This window comes from Eschrichtius robustus, chromosome X (genome assembly GCF_028021215.1).
Source record: "Eschrichtius robustus isolate mEscRob2 chromosome X, mEscRob2.pri, whole genome shotgun sequence".
NCBI lineage: Eukaryota > Metazoa > Chordata > Mammalia > Artiodactyla > Eschrichtiidae > Eschrichtius > Eschrichtius robustus.
This window is the reverse complement of record NC_090845.1, coordinates 105,502,721-105,523,632: the sequence shown is the minus strand read 5'-3', so window position 1 is coordinate 105,523,632 and position 20,912 is coordinate 105,502,721. Positions and strand designations below refer to the sequence as shown.

Sequence of the window (20,912 nt, the reverse complement as noted above, 5' to 3'; positions counted from 1 at the left end):
TTTTCATAATTCTGGTCGCCGTTGAGGTGGGGTTTCCTTTCCCCAGCTTCATTTCCCGAATGGCCAGATGCTGGAGACCGGAGGGTGGTCGATACCCTCTCTCCGAACCGAGGCCTGGAGGCCTCTGAGGGGGGTACCAGGGGAAACGACACTGGCCTGCGCCTGCGCAGCTCGCACACTAGGGGGCAGCCGAACGGGAACAACACTTGCCTGTGACGTCACCGAGCCCCGGCAGGCACTGAGGTGTGGAAAAATACCGGCTCTGGAGCCAGCCAGACTTGCCAGCTGTGTATGCTGTGGGGCAAGTTGTGGTCAAAACTTCCCTGTAAAAGAAGAATATCAGTAACTCCCTTGCAGGGTGATTGCGAAGGTTCCATGAGCTAATGTAAATTAAAGATCTGGGTGTTCACTAAACGGAATCCCTGTTAAGGATGGAGTTTCCCCTTTACTAGAAGTATCTTAGGTTCTTCCAATCCACGGTTTCTCAGCATCAGCACTATAGTCTTTTGAGGCCAGATAATTCTTTGCTGTGGAGGCTGTCCTGTGCACTGTAGCATCCCTACCCACTAGATGTCAGTAGCACACTATACCATCCCATCCCCAGGTGTGACAACCAAAACTGTCTCCAGATAATGCTAAATTTCCCCTGGAGGGCAAAATCGCCCCAAACTGAGAACCATTGCTCTAGGACAGGGGCCAACAAACTTTTTCTGTAAAGGGCCAGCTGGTAACTATCTTAGGCTTTGCAGGCCACGTGGTCTCTGCAACTATTCAACTGTTAACTATAGAACAAAACCAGCCATTGATAATATGTAAAAGGATGAACGTGACTGTGTGCCAATAAAAGTTCATTTGCAGACACTGAAATTTGAATTTCACGCGTGGGTTTCATTTTCACATGTTCTGAATTATTATTATTTTGATTTTTTCCAACCACTTAAAATGTAAAGACCACTCTGAGCATGAGGGTCATAGAAATACAGGCAGATGGACTGGATTTGGCCTGTGGGCCACGGTTTGCTGACCCCACCTCTAATGCATTTTGGTGCTTGTTGATGCATCATCGAGCCTAAAGGTGTTAGAAGTGACTGGCTGGGGACTTCCCTGGTGGCGCAGTGGTTAAGACTCCACCTGCCAATGCAGGGGACACGGGTTCGAGCCCTGGTCCGGGAAGATCCCACATGCCGCGGAGCAACTAAGCCCGTGCGCCACAACTACTGAGCCTGTGCTCTAGAGCCCGTGAGCCACAACTACTGAGCCTGCCTGCCACAACTATTGAAGCCCACGTGCCTAGAGCCCGTGCTCCGCGACAAGAGAAGCCACCGCAATAAGAAGCCCGCTCACCGCAATGAAGAGTAGCCCCCCGCTCGCTGCAAGTAGAGAAAGCCCGCGCACAGCAACGAAAACCCAACGCAGCCAAAAATAAAAATAATAAATTTATTTTTAAAAAAAAGTGACTGGCTGGTCAAAAGAAATCAGAAATGAAGACAAATGGCTGATGTTTTAATGCAAGTTAGTGGGGAAATGGGTTTGATTAACTAAAATTTGCATATAGTTTTGCTAGAGCATAGATGGGGCAAGGGTCTGCTGGGGCTCTGAGAGCCAGTTCCTGGGGCCCTGCTGAGCAGTGAGAAGGCCAACTACTTCTAGGGACAGAACCAGGCCGCTAATACCCTCAAAAAGGCTGAGCAAACTGGGCTCCAGTTGTAAGCACTGAGGTTAAGCAGTGTCCTTTTGTGTTCAAAATGCCCCCGCTCGGGGAGATTCATCCCTTTGCCAAAAGGACAGTTTTCTTGCAAGGCCATTCTTTTAAAATGAGGGCACCTCTTGAAAGACTTCTGCATTAGAACAGTTAATACCTCACGTTGGCTTTGCCACCTGGACCTACTACCTTCCATCAATGTCCAGCCAGGTCCTGTACTATCTCTTAGCTTGTTTGGCTTGGACTTTAGAAAGTCCCTGCCCTCAGCTCAATACCTATAAAAATTATATGTATATTTGTTATGTATAGGATTGGGGACAAACTTCTTATCTTGGTTTTAGGTTCAATGAAATTATTTTTTCTTAACCAAATGATGAGGGTGTATTGGACACCACCCGTGGATTTGGTCCAGTGCCCTCTGCTATGGGGGATACTTTGCATGAGATCAGTTAGACACTGCTCTTGAGGAACTTACAGACTGGCCCTATCTTATCTATTCAACCATATTTTCCAATACTTCCTAATAGCCGTTTCCGTTCCAGTCCATTCAGTCTCTGCACAGGCCTCTCCCTAAGTTATGCAAACTATTTGTTGACATTATCTGAAATACCCTCTACTGATTTAAATCCTGCCTTTGAGGCTCAGGCCTGCCTTCTCCTTGAAGCCCTTCTTGACCGCATTCACCTATCTTGATCTCTTCTTCCTTTTCTAACCTCCTGGCTGAAATTTTATAATCTTCTCTGCTTCTCGTTTGAGGGACTTCGTTCCTCAAGAGACGTTAAGCTTCCTAAGGGTAGGAACATCACTTTATAGCCCCCCAGAGGGCCAGGAAAGTGCTGGACACACAATAAAAAGTGATTAAGAGATAGCTAGATTGAGATTCTTCACCAGTGTAGGGAACTATTGCACTTCTGAAACATTTAATTTTGAAATTAAGTTACAAGAATAATACCAAGTATACCCACATGCTCTTGACCCAGATGCACCAACTGATAATATTTTGCCCCATTTGCTTTATCATTTATACTCAGGCTCTCTCTGTATCTAGATAGATAGAGATACATAATATTTTTTTCTGAACCATTTGAAGGTAATTTACATGTATCATGGCCCTTTACCCCTAAATATTCCAGTGGGTATTTCCTAAAAATAAGGATATTCTCTTACATAGCCACAGTCACCAACTTCAGTAAATTTAATATTGTTACACTACTTTAATCTATTGAATAGTATACTTTACAGCAATTTTTCTTGCCATATAAGATTGGCTCTAGGATCACCCATTGTGTCCTGTTTCTTTAGTCTCCTTTAATCTGAAACAGCCTTTCTTTGTCTTTCCATGACATTGATATTTTTGAAGTCCCATTTAAAAAATAGACTGTTCTCATTTTGGGTCAAGGTGTTGCCCAATCTCTGCACTATATAATCACTGTTTTTTCCCCTTCTTTGCTACTAGTAAACAATCTGTGAGGAGAAAGTATAAGTCCATGCAAATATCCTACTCCTCATCAAACATTTCCCCCTAGATTTAGCATCTATTGGTAATTCTTGCCTGAACCAATCTACAAAATGATGATTTTCCAACTCCAGCATTCCCTTCATATTTACCAGTCAGCACATGGTGTTCTATTGTAAGCAAAGGCCCTCCCTTCTCTCTCATTATTTCTTTATCTACTTGGTATCACTGTGGACTTATGGCTTCCTATTTTTTCAGTGGCTCATAACTGTCCTTAATAACTTTGGTGTTCAAATTACCGGAATTTGGCCAACTCCTAGCTACTGCTTTTAATCCATTTAGTAGCCATTCCTCAAGAGGCTATTGTAGTGCAGAATACTCTGGTCAAGAACTTTTGGTGATCTAATTTCTGGGATAGTTTATGAGGGTGGTGCTTAGCCAGGTTCCAGGTTTCCCTCCTCTCATCATGCACTGGCTTCCCCACAGGAAAGGGCAGGGAAGGAAGCTCAGAGCTGTCAGACTCTGTGTGTGTGTTTCATGTAAAAACAGTGGCAGGAGCCTGTGTTAGAACAGGGAAGGATGATGGAGGGGAGGAGGACAGGTGATTACAGGAGGTTTCTGGATTGTTTTAGGATGGCAATGGCTGCTGTTATCAGAGCCCCCTCCTACACCTCCAACCATTATTCCGATAATCTACTTCTGCTTAGGGGTTTCAATTCCTGCTCACTGAGAAAACATCTGTGGCTTGTGAGAAGGGGATAGGCTGAGATAGGTTGGCTGAAGGCTTTTTTTGATCAGAAGGATTACCAGGGAAAGGTCATGGAGAATCATGGGAATTTTTGTTTTGTTTCCTAGAGATGAAACTGCTTATTCCATAGCGGGATATACAAATGGACTCCAGCTATGGCTGTTCCAGAGCAAATGGCCTCTAACATCAATTTCATTGCCTTTCACTCTGTAATCCAAATTCACAAGTCAGATTGGAATTATTTGTTCCTGTATGATGGAAGAATTTTCATCCAAGCTGAGAGGAAGGCATTTTTATTTTCTCAACTCTTTTTCTAAGAAAGCTGTGTATTTTTTTTAACACTATGGTCTTTTAGTATAATTATCTATACTTCTTTTTTTAAATTAATTAATTAATTTATTATTTATTTATTTTTGGCTGTGTTGGGTCTTTGTTGCTGCGCGCGGGCTTTCTCTAGTTGTGGCAAGTGGGGGCTATTCTGTTGCGGTGCGCAGGCTTCTCATTGTGGTGGCTTCTCTTGTTGTGGAGCATGGGCTCTAGGCACGCAGGCTTCAGCAGTTGTGGCTCTCGGGCTCAGTAGTTGTGGCTTGTGGGCTCTAGAGCGCAGGCTCAGTAGTTGTGACTCAGTTGCTCCGCGGCATGTGGGATCTTCCCGGACCAGGGCTCGAACCCGTGTCCCCTGCATTGGCAGGCGGATTCTTAACCACTGCGCCACCAGGGAAGTCCCGAAAGCTGTGTATTGATTGCAATGTTGATTTTGATGAAAGTTGGCATCTTTTAGGCTGAAATTAATCTAACTGTAAAATTACAAATCAGCTTAAAATGTAGGCCCCAAGAAAATGAATTTCACAAGTTTGGGACAACAGAAAGAGCCTTCATTCATTCAATCATTCATTTAATTCAACAAATACCTGTGGAGTTCCTACAGGAGCCAGGTGTAGGTGCTAAAAGCAAGACAGATGCGTTCCTTGTTCTCATGGGGCTGTCACGGGGGGTGGGGAGGAGTCAAATTTTTTTAGAGTTCAAAAGGTGGTACACACTGCGAAGAAAGAAAAAAACAGCAATGCAATGGCAAATGACTGGGGGAGCACTGGATGATGAATCAGGTGACCTAGATTCTGATCTCAGCTTTGCCGGGAATGGTCTCTACAGTCTTCAGCTATCACTACACCTCTCTGGCCTTATTTTTCTCACTCATGCAATGATGATTTGAGTTTATGGTCTCTAAGCTTCCTTTCTAGTATCATGTTCTTTGATTTGATGGTTCAAAGACTGTCGTTATTTCAATAAACATGAATGCCTATCAGAGTCAAAGACAGCACTCCCTGTGTAATGGGAGAGACAGGCATGGAAATAGATCATTATGAAACAGTGTGAACAATGCTGTAATTTGCTCCTCTCAGTCCAACACACCCCTACACATAAATGTGTCACATAATGAGAAATACATCATTAAACAAAAGGGGACAGCGGGTCAAAGCTACCTTATCCAACGGTCCTGCTGCCGTGGGACACTGAGTTCTGTGCAGGACTATTTCTCCCCACTAACACTGTAATCAGTTCCAGGACAACAGAGAAAACCCAGTTTCTTTTTCCTTTGTATTGACTATACTGAGCACACAGTAGGTGCTGTGCAAATTCCCGCTGACAGACACTCATTAACTACTTTCATAGCACAGATTGGCAGACAGGGATTGAGGGATCGAGCTGGAGCAGAACCACGGGTCTAGTAATAACGTTTGCCTACAGAGTGATTGAGCCATTTGCTGCTGTGCAGCTTTTAACCCTCTTTTGGGGGCCCCTTTTGCATTTTGTAATATTCTGCACGTTTTAAATTGATACAGTTAATACAGAATTATTTGAAATCGTGATCACTACTGTGTAAACACGATGCTTGTCAGCAATTGGGATGCAGTATGGATGATAAAAGTGGTTGACTAGGGAAGTGGCGCTGTGGATGATTTTCTAAGTGTTTCGTTTTTAGTACTACTTCACAGTAAAATACAAAGCTAATCCTCTGAAGAAAAGGCGCCTCGGAGAGCTGACATTTAAAAAAATAAAAAGGGTAAAATACATTTCAAACCCAAGTCCCTCCCAAAGTACACGGTCCCACTGTCAGAAACCCAGGGAAAAGCGTCAGGCGAGCTACTGCTGCCAAGAATCACCTGTGGGAGCCTTCCAGGGACTTAACAGAACAAGGTTCCCAAGCCTCAGAGAACCTTCCAAAAATCCCCTTCCCGGAGCCCCGCCCCCCGCTTGTTACCATAGTGCGTCCAAGGCCCGTAGTCGTCAGAAAAGGGAAAAAAACTTACGTCGCGCGAGACTCAGTGACGGGATTTCGAAGTTAGGGAACAGCCGCGGCGCAAGCGCACTGGCCTCACAACCTCGGGGCTGCACGCGGGTAGGTAGACTAGAGGAAGGGGAGGAAAGCGTGCTGGTGTCTTTTTTTTTTTTTCCTTCCCAGTGCAGTGCGTGAGTCTGCGGGTAGCCGGAGGTGCGGAGCGCGGGGCCTGGCTCGGCCTCCCCGGCGCGCGTGTGACTGCGGCGGGTGCCCTCCTCCTGCTCCTCCACGAGTTGGAGGAGTGCAGCGGGCGTGCTCCCGGGTTGCCGGGACGCGAGCTCGTGCTCGCCTTTTCAGCGGTCGCCCGTCACGCACACACTCCAGTCCCCTGAGAGTCGGTCTTCGCGCCTCGGCGCGCCCCTCCTCACCCGGCCCCTCCCACCGACCCCCGTTCCCGCTCGCTCCTGGTAGCGAGTTTGCTTCATCCCTGGGGTCCCTGCTTGGGGGCGGAGAAGATGGCTGGCGGACGTCTGCTGTTGGGGGGCGACTTCCTGTCGCCGCCGCCGCTGCCCCCCCTCCCGCCGCCGCCGCTGCCGCCCCTCCCGCCGCCCCCGCCCGAGCCAGTGCTGGAGCAGTGGCGCTATAGCCACGAAAGTGACTGGCAGTGGGCTCTGCGGCGCAGCTTCATCTGTCGGCACCTGCACAGCTATCCCGGGGCTGCCCTAGACCAGCTCCTCGCGCTCTCCGCTGCCTGGACCAACCACGTTTTCCTGGGCTGCAGGTGAGGAAGGTGTGAGGGTCGGGTTAGGGACCCGGGTCGGGGGGGAATCGGCGATGAGGGTCGGGATAGGGACGGGGGGGCGGGTATGGATGAGGGCTTAGAGACTGGAGATTTGGAGGTGCTGGAGGACTCCAGAGGGCTCACTGTTGGCCTGGGGGGGTTGGCCGAGCTAGGTGGCAGGGGATGACATAACAGCTAGAAGGGTGCGGGGATCGCGGGAGCGGCCCCTCCAGGACCAGGGATGGAGATAAAGAAGCGCCTGGGAGAGGATTGTTGAGAGGTGGTCATTGTGATGGTGTTTTTGGAGGGCGTGGGAAATGAATAGAACCTCGGACCTGCGTAGGACCTTCCAGGGATGCGGTATCCGCAGAGAATATTCGACAGTCGGGGCTTCGAGGGTCTGTGGGGGGAGGGGAGGGTGACTCTTTGGTTCTAATTCTAGTCTCCTCCTGACTGGCCTCCCTTTCCATCCCCGTTAAATTAAACAACACCAGCCCCGCAGCTGGTTTGTACTGGCTTATTCTGGGGAGGCGGTTTGTGTGAGGTCTCTCAGCCGCAGGGCCCGCCTTTCTTGTGGATTTGCGCATAATGTGTCTGGACGCAAACAAAGAAATGGATATATCTACTGTAAAAAAGGATTGCCCTCATTCACCTTAATTGTCATCAGAAGGATTAACATTTGGCCTCTGGGTGAGGGTTTAGGTATGTGTCCCCTCCCCCCCTTTCCTAGAACCTGGTGCGTGTTCTGAATAGGCCTCTTTGAAAGCTCTTTGCATTCAATGGAGACTGCGGTATGGTTCCAACGCATTTTTTTTTTTCTCAACAGACTACTTGGACCACTGTCCTACAGAACCCTCAAACAGGCCCTATACTAGACTAATCATTCCTTTGATAGACTAAGAGGCTTCTTTTTTTGACACTCTTGCCTCACGGTGAATTTTTTATTAGGAAGGATGGGAAATTCTGGAAAATGATCAGATCAAATTCAGCCAGTTCAGTTTCAGGAATGACTGTAACAGATATAGATAAATAGGATTGTCTACTGTTAGTGCTTAATTGTTGAACATAGCATCCAGCGTGATACTTTTCTGCTTTCATAACACAAATGTGTTTTTTTCTATCTTCTCTAGGTTAGTGTAATTTCTGCCTCCAGAGAGAATGATTATTTCACTGGAGGAACTGGTTACAACTGGGGAAGCCTCAGTAATTAATCAAGTCAGATAAATCTAATTGACTTTCACTTAACAATATTGTTCTGGCAGTAGAAAAGGTACCTTTATCCTGTAATCATAGATCTCCTTAATATCACGGAAGGCCATGGGGAATCTGAATCCTTAAAAAAAAGAAGTTACATAGGTGAGGAGAATAACCATCCTTTGTGTTAATGATAAATCTTACCTTCCCACAAGAATGTAAGCTCCCTTGGGGAAAGGGTTTTTGCTTTCTTGTTCACACCTTTATCCTCAGTGCCTAGAAGAGTGCCTTCTTCATAATAGCTGCTCAGTAAATATGTGTGGCATGAACAGATGAATACAGCTTTGTAATGTACAAAGTACTTAAAATATTTATGTATCTCATTTAATACAACAACCTTAGAAATTGAGTGGTGTCTCATTTTTACAGCTAAATCAATGGAAGCCAAGAAGTTAAGTGACTTTTCCAAGGTCCCATAGTTGGGGCTGGGACCCAAGTCTTCCGATGCTCTTTCCACTGAGACACAGCTGCTATAGGGAAGGATGGACCAGGAGTGAAAGCAAGTAACAGACAGAAGTCATTATTATCTCTCAGGATTTCATCCCAAGAACAACAGCAGCCTTGAGCATAACTAGGGCATTAAAAACACAAACAGAGCCAGTGATAGTGTTAAAAGCTCAGGCATCCAGAGCATTTGTGTGTATGCACTCACCCAGGCACATTTGTGTATAGTATACATCAACACATGTATTGTCATCATGTTGCATTGTAGTTAAGTCAATTCAATCAATACAAGAATTGCTATAACATTATCCAGTAGCTTAACTGAAGAGTAATGTTTGCATTGTACCTGACAACTTAGATATAGGAGAAATGGAAGAGGCAATAAAGAATCTTGGAATCTAGGGACCAAGTGCAGTCTTCCACTTTAGGCAGGCTTTATATTAGCTGTCATCTTCAGGTGGGTAAAATCTGTATTCCAGTACTTGTTAATGTCGATGTTGGCAGAGCTCTTGTTTTCTGGTCTATTCTTCTGTGACAGAAGACTCTTCTTTTCTCCCAAGGGAACTGTGGAGTACATGGTGACACAGCCCATTCTAATCTAAAATTGTTAATTTGTTGTTCAAGGCTCATCCCTTGACTTACAGAACAGATTATAAACAGTAGCAAGAAGGTAACTCTTTGCCTTTTGTTTCCCACTTGCAGGACTTTCTGTGTTCTGATTTAGCTGGGGCTGAAATAACTCCTAGGTCAAGGACATCTTTGAAAACTCCTTGATCATAAGACCAAGCCAGGAGGAGCTCAAATGTGCAGGGAAGCAAACCATGTTTCATTCTTTTTGGTGATAGTGGTGATTGTCAGAGAACAAGTTTGAATATCTTCTTGACTATCTGTAACATGTTTCTCAGACTTAAGCAAGCATCAGAATCACCTGTTAGGCTTGTTAAAACACAGATTGCTGGGCTCCACTCCCAGAGTTTCTGATTCAGTAGGTGTGAGGTGGGACCCCAGAATTTGCATTTCTAACTAATTCCCAGATAATACTGTTGATCAGAAAATGCTCATCCAGGGACTACACTATAAGAACCATTGCCTTATAGGATAAAATAAAGCAATGTTTTCCAGTCTGCTTTTTGATCATTTTTTCCCTCATAGGCTAGGCAATGAGGAAGCCCAAATAGCTGAAATTATTTCTCTTCACTTTTTCTTGTCTGCTTCATAAAAGTAAACAACCTGTTAAGATTGTTTTCTGTAGGCAATTTCTAAGATGCGTCTTGTGGCTAATGAAAAGTTAGTGCAGTCTTCTAATCAACTACGTCTACAGCACTGACATAATTGTTCATATGAATGCCTAGGGACCTCTGCAGTTTTTACTTAAAATTGTCAATAGTGTATGTATATTTAATAAAGCAGAATGTTTGGTTAACTGGAGCATTCAGTTTTCCAGTCATTCTTCATCAGTAGTATTAGAAGCAGAATCCTGGCCTAATTACCTTTGATGAGATATTAATTAATAGAGAAAATATACCCTAAAATGAAATCAGCTTTGCCACCTTGATTATTTGTCTCTTCCTTGTTGATTGAAATTGGTGTTTGGAAGGTAGATGCTGGCTGGGCTCATGTTGTGAAACTAACCTCGCACATAGTAGGTAGAGTTTATCAGTCACCAGCTAATGAAGTATGAGTGGGAGCTTTCAAAAGATGTATCAATAATCTTGGTTTTATGTTATTCACTGACTATGTTAGAAGTCTTAAGAATAGTTTTGCATAAATAATTTTATACTTGGAAATCCTAATCTTTGCTTAGTTTTCAAACCTCAGCTTTTTTATTTGGACCTAGTAGAGCAGTTTAATAAATTAAAAAAAATTGAAAGCATCTATTACTGAATATTCATTAAATTTCAGGTGCCATTGTATATCATAAGTATACACCTATATGCACGTGTCTTTTTTCAAGAATGTAAGATTCATGAAGTCAGATGTCTGTCCATTAGACATCATCTTTTTGTATGCTAGGTATGGTGGGACAGTTGTGATTTCCTAAAGCTTGGAACATAATAAACTATCTTTGGAAACCTTAAAGACCTGCTGGGGCTTTTTGGTTTTCTTTTTTAAGCATTTACAACCAAATGGGTGAATTAACAGACTTAACTACATAATATGCATGCATCTTAAAATTACTCTAATAGACTTGCCTTACTGACACTTTACATCATGGTCCCACCGTAAGATAGAATACTATATAGCCATTAAAACTCCTGTGGTAGTGACATGGAGAGAAAGTTTATGACATAGTAAATTAAGAAAAACAACACCCGCCCCCAGCAGATTACAAATCAACATAGATGATCTGATAGTGATTTTTTTTGCGGCGGTGGGGGGACGTGGTATGGGAAGCATAGAAAAAGGAATAAAAAGTAAACCCCAAAATGTTAGTGAAGTTATCAGTGGTTGGGTTTGTAGGTGCTTTTCTTGGTGGATTCTCTAAAATTTCTGGAGTAAAGGTGTTCCTTTTAAATCCACTACAAAAAAAAAAATACACTATGGAAAACTGAGTAATGAAAGCTTTACTGCCTTGGCTTATTTCAAATTTATGGAACCACTTCTTTATCCCTGGGTAGCTACTCTCTGGAGACTGAAATCCTAGTGGTCTTCATAGTAAAGATTAATGCAAAGATTAATATTTGCATTGTTCTTTGAATAGTCAAGTGTTAGGCACTATACGGTCTGTTCCATTATTTTTTCAGCTGGTTGGGCTTCTTCAGTATTATGACTTCCTAATAAAGGGCTGAGAAGATGACTGTGTTGGCAACTAACACAGAGGTTTATTTTTTTTTTTTCAGAGGTTTATTTTTATAGCCTATGGGTGATGTTGAATTTTGTGGCAGATGTAATGAATAGAGAACAGTAAGTAGGTTTAATCATTACTAACGCTGGAAGAAACCTGAGAGAAAAAGTGAATGTGAATGGAGTGGGCCCCAAATGCATCATTCATGCACACTGTATGGCATACATGCCATTTACAGTTGTATACCGTATTTAGAATCAGGCTATAATTTAAGGTCTGGAGAATTTTGACTGGAATTCAAGGTGAGTGGGTTGGTTGTAGTACCAATTTTGGTAGCAAGAGTGGCAATACCAGTTTAAGATTTGTAGACTTCATCTCACTTTCATAATCTTTTGTTTTCATCACCTTGGAAATTGGACTCCCTAATCTTAATGAAAGTGATATATACAATGTATGACGTTTTAGGCAATGTTTTTTGATATTTAGGTAAGAGTAAATAAAAAATTACTCTTGGCGTTTAAATACTGGTGTTAGCAGCAGCAGTTATCAGTGGGAAGTGTGGGTTACAACTGGGCTGGCTTCCAGGTAATCTGTCAGTGAAGGCCACCATGTCACTTCTCTGCTTTGCAAGGAAAGACATCTGAAGGGTGTGGAACCTATTGTGTTGAAAATGGAAAATGTTATCCTCCTTCAAGTTCAGAACCGATTCATGTAGAGGTGTGCTAGTCACTCATTTTCAGAACTTTCTTGGGGAATTCCCTGGCAGTCCAGTGGTCCCTGGTAGGCTGGGAAAGGCTCTGAAGGTAGGAAGGGTGAATAGATCCCCATGATAACCGAAACTTCACTTGAGCCCATATTTTTGTTTCTCTGCAGGAAATTGATATTCTGTCAAGCTCCAATCTACTTCATAAAGGAGTCCTTTTAAAAATTGTATGTTTTAAAGCTTTTTATTATGGAAAAATCAAACACACAAAAATAGTTTAGTGGACACCCATGTGCCCATCACTCAGCTTCAGCAATTATCAAGTCTGTCATGCTACCCTTCTCATTTCATCTTGCCCCTAGTTTTTTTGTGGGTGATAGTCTAGAGTATATTAAAGAAAATCTTGACATCATTTCTCCTGCAAATACTTTAGTATATATCTGTACCAGGTAATTTTTCATAATACCATTATTCATACTCAACAAAATTAACAATAGTTTCTTAAAATCATCCAATGCCTAGTCCATGTTTAATTTTCTGCATTTGTCTCAGGATACCTTTTTACAGTTGGTTTGATTCACAATCCAAACAAGGTCCACGCATATCTGGTTGATCTGTCTCCTTTAACCTATAACCATTCCCTCACCCTTTATTTCATGCTGTTTATTTGATGAAGAAATGGGCTGTCACATAGTGTTTCCTTCATTATGGATTTGGCTGGCTGTATTTTTTTTTTAATATTTATTTATTTTGGCTGCACCAGCTCTTAGTTGCATCATGTGGGATCTTCATTGCGGCATGTGGGATCTTTAGTTGCGGCATGTAGGCTCTTAGTTGTGGCATGCATGCAGGCTCTAGTTCCCCGACTAGGGCCCCCTGCATTGGGAGCGTGGAGTCTTACCCACTGGACCACCAGGGAAGTCCCTGGCTGGCTGCATGCTTGTGATGGTGTTTAACATGTTTCTAGGAGTTAGGGGCTTGATTAGGTTTGAGTTCAATTATTTGGTGGGCAAGAACACTTTTTAGATCTTTGTCCTGTCATATCACATCAGGGACACAGGTCTGGTTGTCCAATTTTTAGTGATATTAAGATTATAAAGTTCTCCACGAGCTTTTTTTAATTGAAATTTTTATTGAAATAATTATAGATTCACCTGTAATTGTAGGGAAATAACACAAAGCAATGCCCTGTACTCTTTACCCAGTTCCCCCCAGTGACAACATTTTGCAAAGTTATTGTATCATATCATAACCAGGATAATGACCTTGTTACAATCCACTGATTCTACACAGATTCCCCCAGTTTTACTAGTACTGGGGTGGGTGTGTGTGTGTGTGTGTGTGTGTGTGTGTGTTGTGTTTAATTCTAGACAGTTTATCACGTGTAGGTTTGCATATCCACTACCACAATCAAGATATTGAACAGTTTCAGTACCACAAGGATCCCTCACGTTGCCCTTTTATAACCACATCCATCTCCCTCCCACTCATACACAATATTGTGTGTATCAATAGTTTTTTCCTTTTTATTGCTGAGTAGTGTTCTGTGGTGTGTGGTACCAGAGTTTAACCACCTGTTGAAAGACATCTGGGCTGATTGCAGTTTTGGGCTGTTACAAATAAAGCTGTTTTGAACATTTGTGTACAGTTTTTTTGTGTAAACATAAGCTTTTATTTCTCTGAGATAAATGCCCAAAAGTGCAGTTGCAAGATTGTGAGGTAATTGCATGTTTAATTTTATAAGAAACTTCCAAGTTGTTTTCCAGAGTGTCATACCATTTTACATTCCCACTAGCAATGTATGGGTGATCCAGTTTTTCTGCATCCTTGTCAGCATTTAGTGTTGTCACTATTTTTCACTTTAGCCACTCTGATAGGTATGGAGTGATATCTCGTTGTGGTTTTAAATTGCATTTCTTTGGTGGCTAATGATGTTGAACATCTTTTTGTGTGCTTATTTGCAATCTGTATATCCTCTTTGGTGAAATGTTCTGTTTATATCTTTTGTTCATTTATATGTATGTGTACACATATATATGTATATACACATATATGCACATTATATATATGTATATATCTTACTGTTGCATTTTGAGAGGTCTTTATACTAGATACTAATCTTTTGTCAAATGTGTGGTTTGCAAATGTTTTCTTGAAGTCTGTAGCTTGTCTTTTCGTCCTCTTCATGGGGTCTTTTGAGAACAAAAGTTTTTAATTCTGGTGAGGTCCATTTTATTAACTTTTTCTTTAATGGATCATGCTTTTGGTGTCAAGTGTAAGAACTCTTTGCCTAGCCCTAGATCTTGAAGATTTTGTCCTGTGTTTTTTGTAAAAGCTTTTTAGTTTCACATTTTACATTTCAGTTTGTGATGCGTTTCGAGTTAATTTTTGTGTAAGGTGTGAGGTTTAGGTTGAGGTTGTTGGTTTGGCTTAAGGATACCCACTTGGTCCAGCAGCATTTGATGAAAAGGCTGTCCTTCCACCATTGGATTGCTTTTGCAGCTTTGTCAACAGTTGAGCACATTCGTATGGGTCTATTTCTAGGTTCTTCCCCATCAACTTTTCATCTGATAAGCTTAGCAGCCATTGATGATCACTTATTGTTGCATTATGGGTCGCAAAATGGTAGTAATCTATCATTCCTTCATTTATTAGCTGGAATGCTTCTGTAAAAGAGATTTTCCTCATCAACTCTCTAGATTCTCTGAGGTACAGTCTGTACAGGAAAATGCCAGATAAATGCTTGCTTTCTTTAACATTACCTGTTTTTAATGATTTGATTCCCTACCATCCTACAAAGGTGACCAATAATGAGTTTGAAAGTATTATTATGAACTAATGGATTTTTAAAATATTTGATGTGTTTCAATCCACTGTGGTTATTCTTACTGATGCTCAAGTTGGCTCACTTCTGAGTCCATTTGACACAACCTCTGAGATCTTTGACAGCTTCCTTGTGTCCAGGCACAAAAATATCTCCCAGGTTCACCTTATACATTTCTTGCCCCAGATTTGGATCCAACCATTTCTCTCAGGACTCTGATTCCTCTTGGTGGGAAGTGATAGAAACCACAATCTGGATGTTAACAACCCATTCCTTATTATTTATTTATTTACTTATTTATTTATTTGGTTGCACCAGGTCTTGGTTTTAGCAGGCGGACTCCTTAGTTGCAGCACGTGGGCTCCTTAGTTTCGGACTCCTTAGTTGCGGCATGCATGTGGGATCTAGTTCCCTGAGCAGGGATCGAACCCAGGCCCCCTGCATTGGGAGCGCAGAGTCTTATCCACTGCGCCACCAGGGAAGTCCCACAACCCATCTCTTATTAACACTCTTAGTACTTCTGTAACTATATTAATGTAATTATTTACATATAATATGCATATATGATAGAGAAAAATTATGAGTTTATATGGATACTTTTAGTTCAAATTAAAGATAAGGTCTTCACCTAAATTTTTTGATTTTTATGTTTGTATGTCTTCTAATGATAGTAACATAATTACTCATTTGATACATAACTATTTTATGGCAGATTCTTCAGTTTTATAGCCAAGACACTCTGTTGGTAAAAGTCCTGTGGGAGCAGTTATAAGACGGGTCATCTAGAAACTTTTTCAAAAACTGCATTCTTATCTGTTTTAACTGTAGATTATATTAATTTTAATAGATACAGCCCACGCTTGATGGAAAAAATTCTCCAAATGGCTGAAGGTATTGATATTGGGGAGATGCCTTCATATGATCTGATGCTGTCCAAAGGTCAAAAACGTCACCTCTCAACATGTGATGGTGAGTATACTTATTTCTGGAAGGTGGGATTTGAAGAAAGTGTGGCTTTTTTTTAATGATATGAGTGTGGTATATGATTTTAAATAACATTGGTAACTTTGGATCTTACACAAATGTAAAATTTTAACTTTTAGTTTATACATTTTTTTTTAGGATGCTTAAATAGAACTGAAAACTAAGAATACTGAACTCATACTATAATGCTATCCTTGAAGTCCTTGCCATGGAACCTCCCTTTAAATAGAACAACCTTATACTCTAGATCATTTGAGCATCTAAGTAACTAAATCCTCTTGGATGAGTCCAACGTGGACCAATTTTCTAGTAAACAGTGTTATAGGGAGAAAGCTCTAGTGTCTGGTATAGCCTCAACAGAGTTCTTCCATAGCTTTAAATTTGATATCCTCCATAAATCATTAGTTTCCAGCTGTTTGTTCTAGAAATAAAATATAGCAAACACCTTTTTGTGCAGAATAAGTCAGAACTAAGATTTTGAAGTTGAAAACCTTTGGGATCTTTTGACAATTTTTTTTTATTTATTTGATTTTTTAGTCACAACTGTGTAAAGCACCATCACAGAGTCGGTCACTTCTGGTACAAAAGAGAGGCTTTGTAAATGCCTCTGCTCGTCATCTCTGTTGCATTAGAGCCATCTGTTCCGTTTGCAGTCCTTCAGAAGGGAGCTTTTCAGTACAGGTGGTATGAGATCGTAGTGGAACAACCTCTTACTCGGTACACTTCACTTGTGCTTTAACTCATTAGATGCAGAAGCATCTACCAGTCATGCATGGTGGTGACCTGCATACTCGAGTCAATGGCATATTTCCTATCAACTCTCTTCCCTTACACATGGAAAGACAGGGAGCAGTCCCTCCTTATGCTGGAATCTTACATTGATATTTGAGTCCCTTCACCTAAATGACCTGAAGTTTTTGTGATGGGAAGTATCTTGTACCAACAATATAGTTTGCAAAAATAATATGGTTGGTACTATTTTCCTGCTTGGTTCTTTTGAAATACTCCTTTTTTAATGAATTGTAAATTTCACTCATTCTATAGGTCAAAGTCCTCCTAAAAAGCAAGCCGGTTCCAAATTCCATGTGAGACCTCGTTTTGAGCCTGTACATTTTGTAGCTAGTAGTTCAAAAGATGAAAGACAGGAAGATCCTTATGGCCCTCAAACAAAAGAGGTAAATGAACAAACACATTTTGCCAGCATGCCAAGAGACATCTACCAAGATTATACTCAAGACTCTTTCAGTATACAAGATGGAAATTCTCAGTATTGTGATTCATCAGGATTTATTTTCACAAAAGACCAGCCTGTAACAGCCAACATGTATTTTGACAGTGGGAACCCTGCCCCCAGCAGCACATCACAGCAGGCAAACTGCCAGTCAGCTCCTGAGCCTTCACCATCACAGACATTTCCTGAGTCAGTGGTAGCCGAGAAGCAGTATTTTATTGAAAAATTAACAGCAGCTATCTGGAAGAACCTTTCTAATCCAGAGATGACTTACGGATGTGATAAAATTAATTACACATATATGTTAACTCGTTGTATTCAGGCATGTAAGACAAATCCTGAATATATATACGCTCCTTTAAAAGAAATCCCTCCTGCTGACATCCCCAAAAATAAAAAACTTCTAACAGATGGTTATGCTTGTGAAGTTAGATGCCAAAATATCTACTTAACTACAGGTTATGCTGGCAGCAAGAATGGTTCCAGGGATCGAGCTACTGAGCTAGCTGTAAAACTCTTGCAGAAACGTATTGAAGTTAGGGTTGTCCGACGGAAATTCAAACACACGATTGGTGAGGACCTTGTGGTGTGTCAGATTGGCATGCCTTCATACGAATTTCCTCCAGCTCTGAAACCACCAGAAGAGCTGGTGGTGCTGGCTAAAGATGCTTCTGGGCAGCCGATTTTTAATGCTTCTGCCAAACACTGGACCAATTTTATCCTTACAGAAAATGCAAATGATGCAATTGGTATCCTTAACAATTCTGCCTCATACAACAAAATGTCTGTTGAATACAAATATGAGATGATGCCAAATCGTACATGGCGTTGTCGAGTGTTTTTGCAAGATCACTGCTTAGCTGAAGGTTATGGAACCAAAAAAACAAGTAAACATGCAGCTGCTGATGAGGCTTTGAAAATCCTTCAAAAAACACAGCCCACTTACCCATCTGTCAAAAGTTCACAATGCCAAACGGGCTCTTCACCCAGGGGATCTGGGAAGAAGAAAGATATAAAGGATCTCGTAGTTTATGAGAACTCTTCAAATCCTGTGTGCACGCTGAACGACACAGCTCAGTTTAATCGAATGACAGTTGAATATGTCTATGAAAGAATGACAGGACTCCGATGGAAATGCAAGGTGATTCTAGAGAGTGAAGTAATTGCAGAAGCAGTTGGAGTGAAGAAAACTGTCAAATATGAAGCTGCTGGGGAAGCTGTGAAAACCCTCAAAAAGACCCAGCCGACTGTCATTAACAACTTGAAGAAAGGAGCTATTGAAGATGTGATTTCAAGAAATGAAATTCAGGGTCGCTCAGCAGAGGAGGCTTACAAACAACAAATCAAAGAAGATAACATTGGAAATCAGCTGCTGAGAAAGATGGGTTGGACGGGTGGTGGTTTAGGTAAATCTGGTGAGGGCATTCGGGAGCCAATCTCTGTCAAAGAGCAGCATAAGCGGGAAGGGCTTGGTCTTGATGTAGAGAGGGTAAATAAAATTGCCAAGAGAGATATTGAACAGATCATCAGAAACTACGCCCGCTCGGAGAGCCACACGGATTTAACTTTCTCTACAGAGCTGACTAATGATGAGCGGAAGCAAATACATCAGATTGCCCAGAAGTATGGTCTTAAGAGTAAGTCTCATGGGGTGGGCCACGATAGGTACCTGGTGGTAGGTAGAAAAAGACGGAAGGAGGATTTACTAGACCAGCTCAAACAGGAAGGCCAAGTGGGGCATTACGAGCTTGTGATGCCTCAAGCAAATTGAGATCTTACTAATTTATTTTGTAAATGCCTAATGAGGCAGATTTGTGAATAAGAGAAATGCTACATGTTCTGGTTGCAGAGTATATTCATTCTTAAGATGTTTCACCTTGTTCATTTCATATAGTGCTTTATTAGATACTGGAACTTGAAGAATTCTGTCCACTTGTATTAACTTAATCCAGCAGATAATATTGTGCAGTTACTGTTTGCGTCTTTGATATTGCTGTGTCCCTCAGATTTTAGTAGTTCATACAAAGCAAGAACACATATCCAAATGGAATTTCACCCCGAGAAAGAAATTCCCATTTTAAAGGGCATAGCACAGCAATTTGCAACAATATGTAAAGTTGATACTAACTACAATAAAACTACAGTCTTAATTCCAGACTTAACTGAAAATGTCAGGTCATTTTGTATTACCTATTTTCATCTTTATGTGAAGCCAGTTATAGAATGTTTAATAGTAAGTTGTGCTGTACGTGTAAATGTCCTTACCAACTAAATGATGTAAAACTTTCTTAAAGTAATTTTAGTGTTCGTTTATTTATAACTTCTACCATGTGGTTTCCAGAATATTGGAAGTGATATACTGTATCTTGTGATATATGAGTGTTAACAAATTCTAGCCTTCATGCTGAGAGAGCACTACTTGAGAGAGCAATTGAGAAGTTCCCAAAACTTTGATTCAGTCTGAAGAAAGGAAGCTGGAACTGTCTGTTCTTGGTGCCTTGCAGAGAGACTCGCAGCAACTCTCCGTTATAGCTTTCACATGATTTGGGTGTATAGCACATCCAAGGTGGCCACAGCTGTGGTGGAGCTTGGTAAAAGACTGAAGATACATTGGTGCTTTGCTGACAAGGTTAGTTGGCTGGTCCCTCTCTCAAAAAGCTTATTTAGCCCCCAAAGCCAACTTTGTAACATATTTAAAACTGCTATTTTCGCTTATTTCTGGAATGTAAAAAAAACTGTATAAAAAGGATTAGTGTATGCTTCCTGAATAAAAAGGAGCCAAAGTTGATCAAAATGGTGGTGTGCTTGTTTCTGGGAAGCAGCCTGGTAGCGACACTTTGGGTCTTTGGAGAAGGGAAGTGGCGTTTGCACAAAATATTTCAACACTTAGAGCACATGTGGATGAACATAATGACCTAGCAGATAGGAACAGGCAGTCAGCCACCCATCACGTTTTCTCTGGGGACCAACCTGCTGGCTGCAACCAAATCTCAGGCTGTTTACTTTTACGTGATTTTGTTTTTGTATCTCAGATAAATCAAGTGTTAATATTCAGAGATGAATACTGACATTGATAAACACTTCCAATGACTTCATATTTAGAACAATTAGGTTGATTACAGTGTCTTAAAACATTTAGCACCAAACTTGACATGTAATTGGCCCACAGTGAACAACTTCCTTTCCCCTCTTATTTATATTTTACATTAAGAAGCTGTCCATTGTAGTTAAATCAATATTTAAAAAATATAAAGGGATTAACTTTTATGCCTGGACCTCTGTGACTTTTAGTCACCTACAGTGTTTAACACAGTAAGTGATGTTTGCTTTCCACTAACTTTTTTGTCCTGCAGTATATGGCCTTTCCTAATGTTGGTAGGAAGGGAAATGAGGTGTGCATTTTATTTTGGCACTTAATGTTTTAACAGTGGCAAGGGGAACTAAGCTAAAGTTTATAGATTTTATAGGATTTTTTTTTTTTTTTTTACCTACAAGTCTCATGCCAACTTTGAGAAGCTGTGGTTCAATTAGTGTTAGAAAAGTCAGGCTTCAACTCTCTTGGGTAAGAGTGGCTTTGGGGATTAAGGAGTGTGAAAACTCATTTCTCTACATTTCTTTCCTCTTCCCAAAATGATGTGGGGGCTGGAGGAGTAGGGTAATGTTACACAAATCTGGTTTATATAAGTTCAATAGAACAGAATATTAATATAGTCAAAGTT

The 20,912-nt window shown here is 41.4% G+C and overlaps 1 protein-coding gene across 1 annotated transcript; it reads left to right on the top strand.

Moving 5' to 3' along the window:
* Positions 1-6,326: 6,326 nt before the first annotated feature.
* NKRF (NFKB repressing factor) lies at positions 6,327-19,942 on the top strand. The gene is made up of 3 exons (XM_068532858.1): positions 6,327-6,968; positions 15,826-15,947; positions 17,007-19,942. Exons 1-3 carry the CDS (start codon positions 6,703-6,705, stop codon positions 18,962-18,964), a joined length of 2,346 nt encoding a protein of 781 aa, XP_068388959.1. The 5' UTR covers positions 6,327-6,702; the 3' UTR covers positions 18,965-19,942.
* The last annotated feature ends 970 nt before the right edge of the window (positions 19,943-20,912 follow it).

Coding starts and splice junctions, on each gene's coding strand:
- NKRF (XM_068532858.1), top strand. CDS start 6,703: ATGGCTGGCGGACGTCTGCTGTTGGGGGGCGACTTCCTGTCGCCGCCG. Junction 6,969..15,825: donor CACGTTTTCCTGGGCTGCAG/GTGAGGAAGGTG, acceptor TAATTTTAATAG/ATACAGCCCACGCTTGATGG. Junction 15,948..17,006: donor TCACCTCTCAACATGTGATG/GTGAGTATACTT, acceptor CTCATTCTATAG/GTCAAAGTCCTCCTAAAAAG.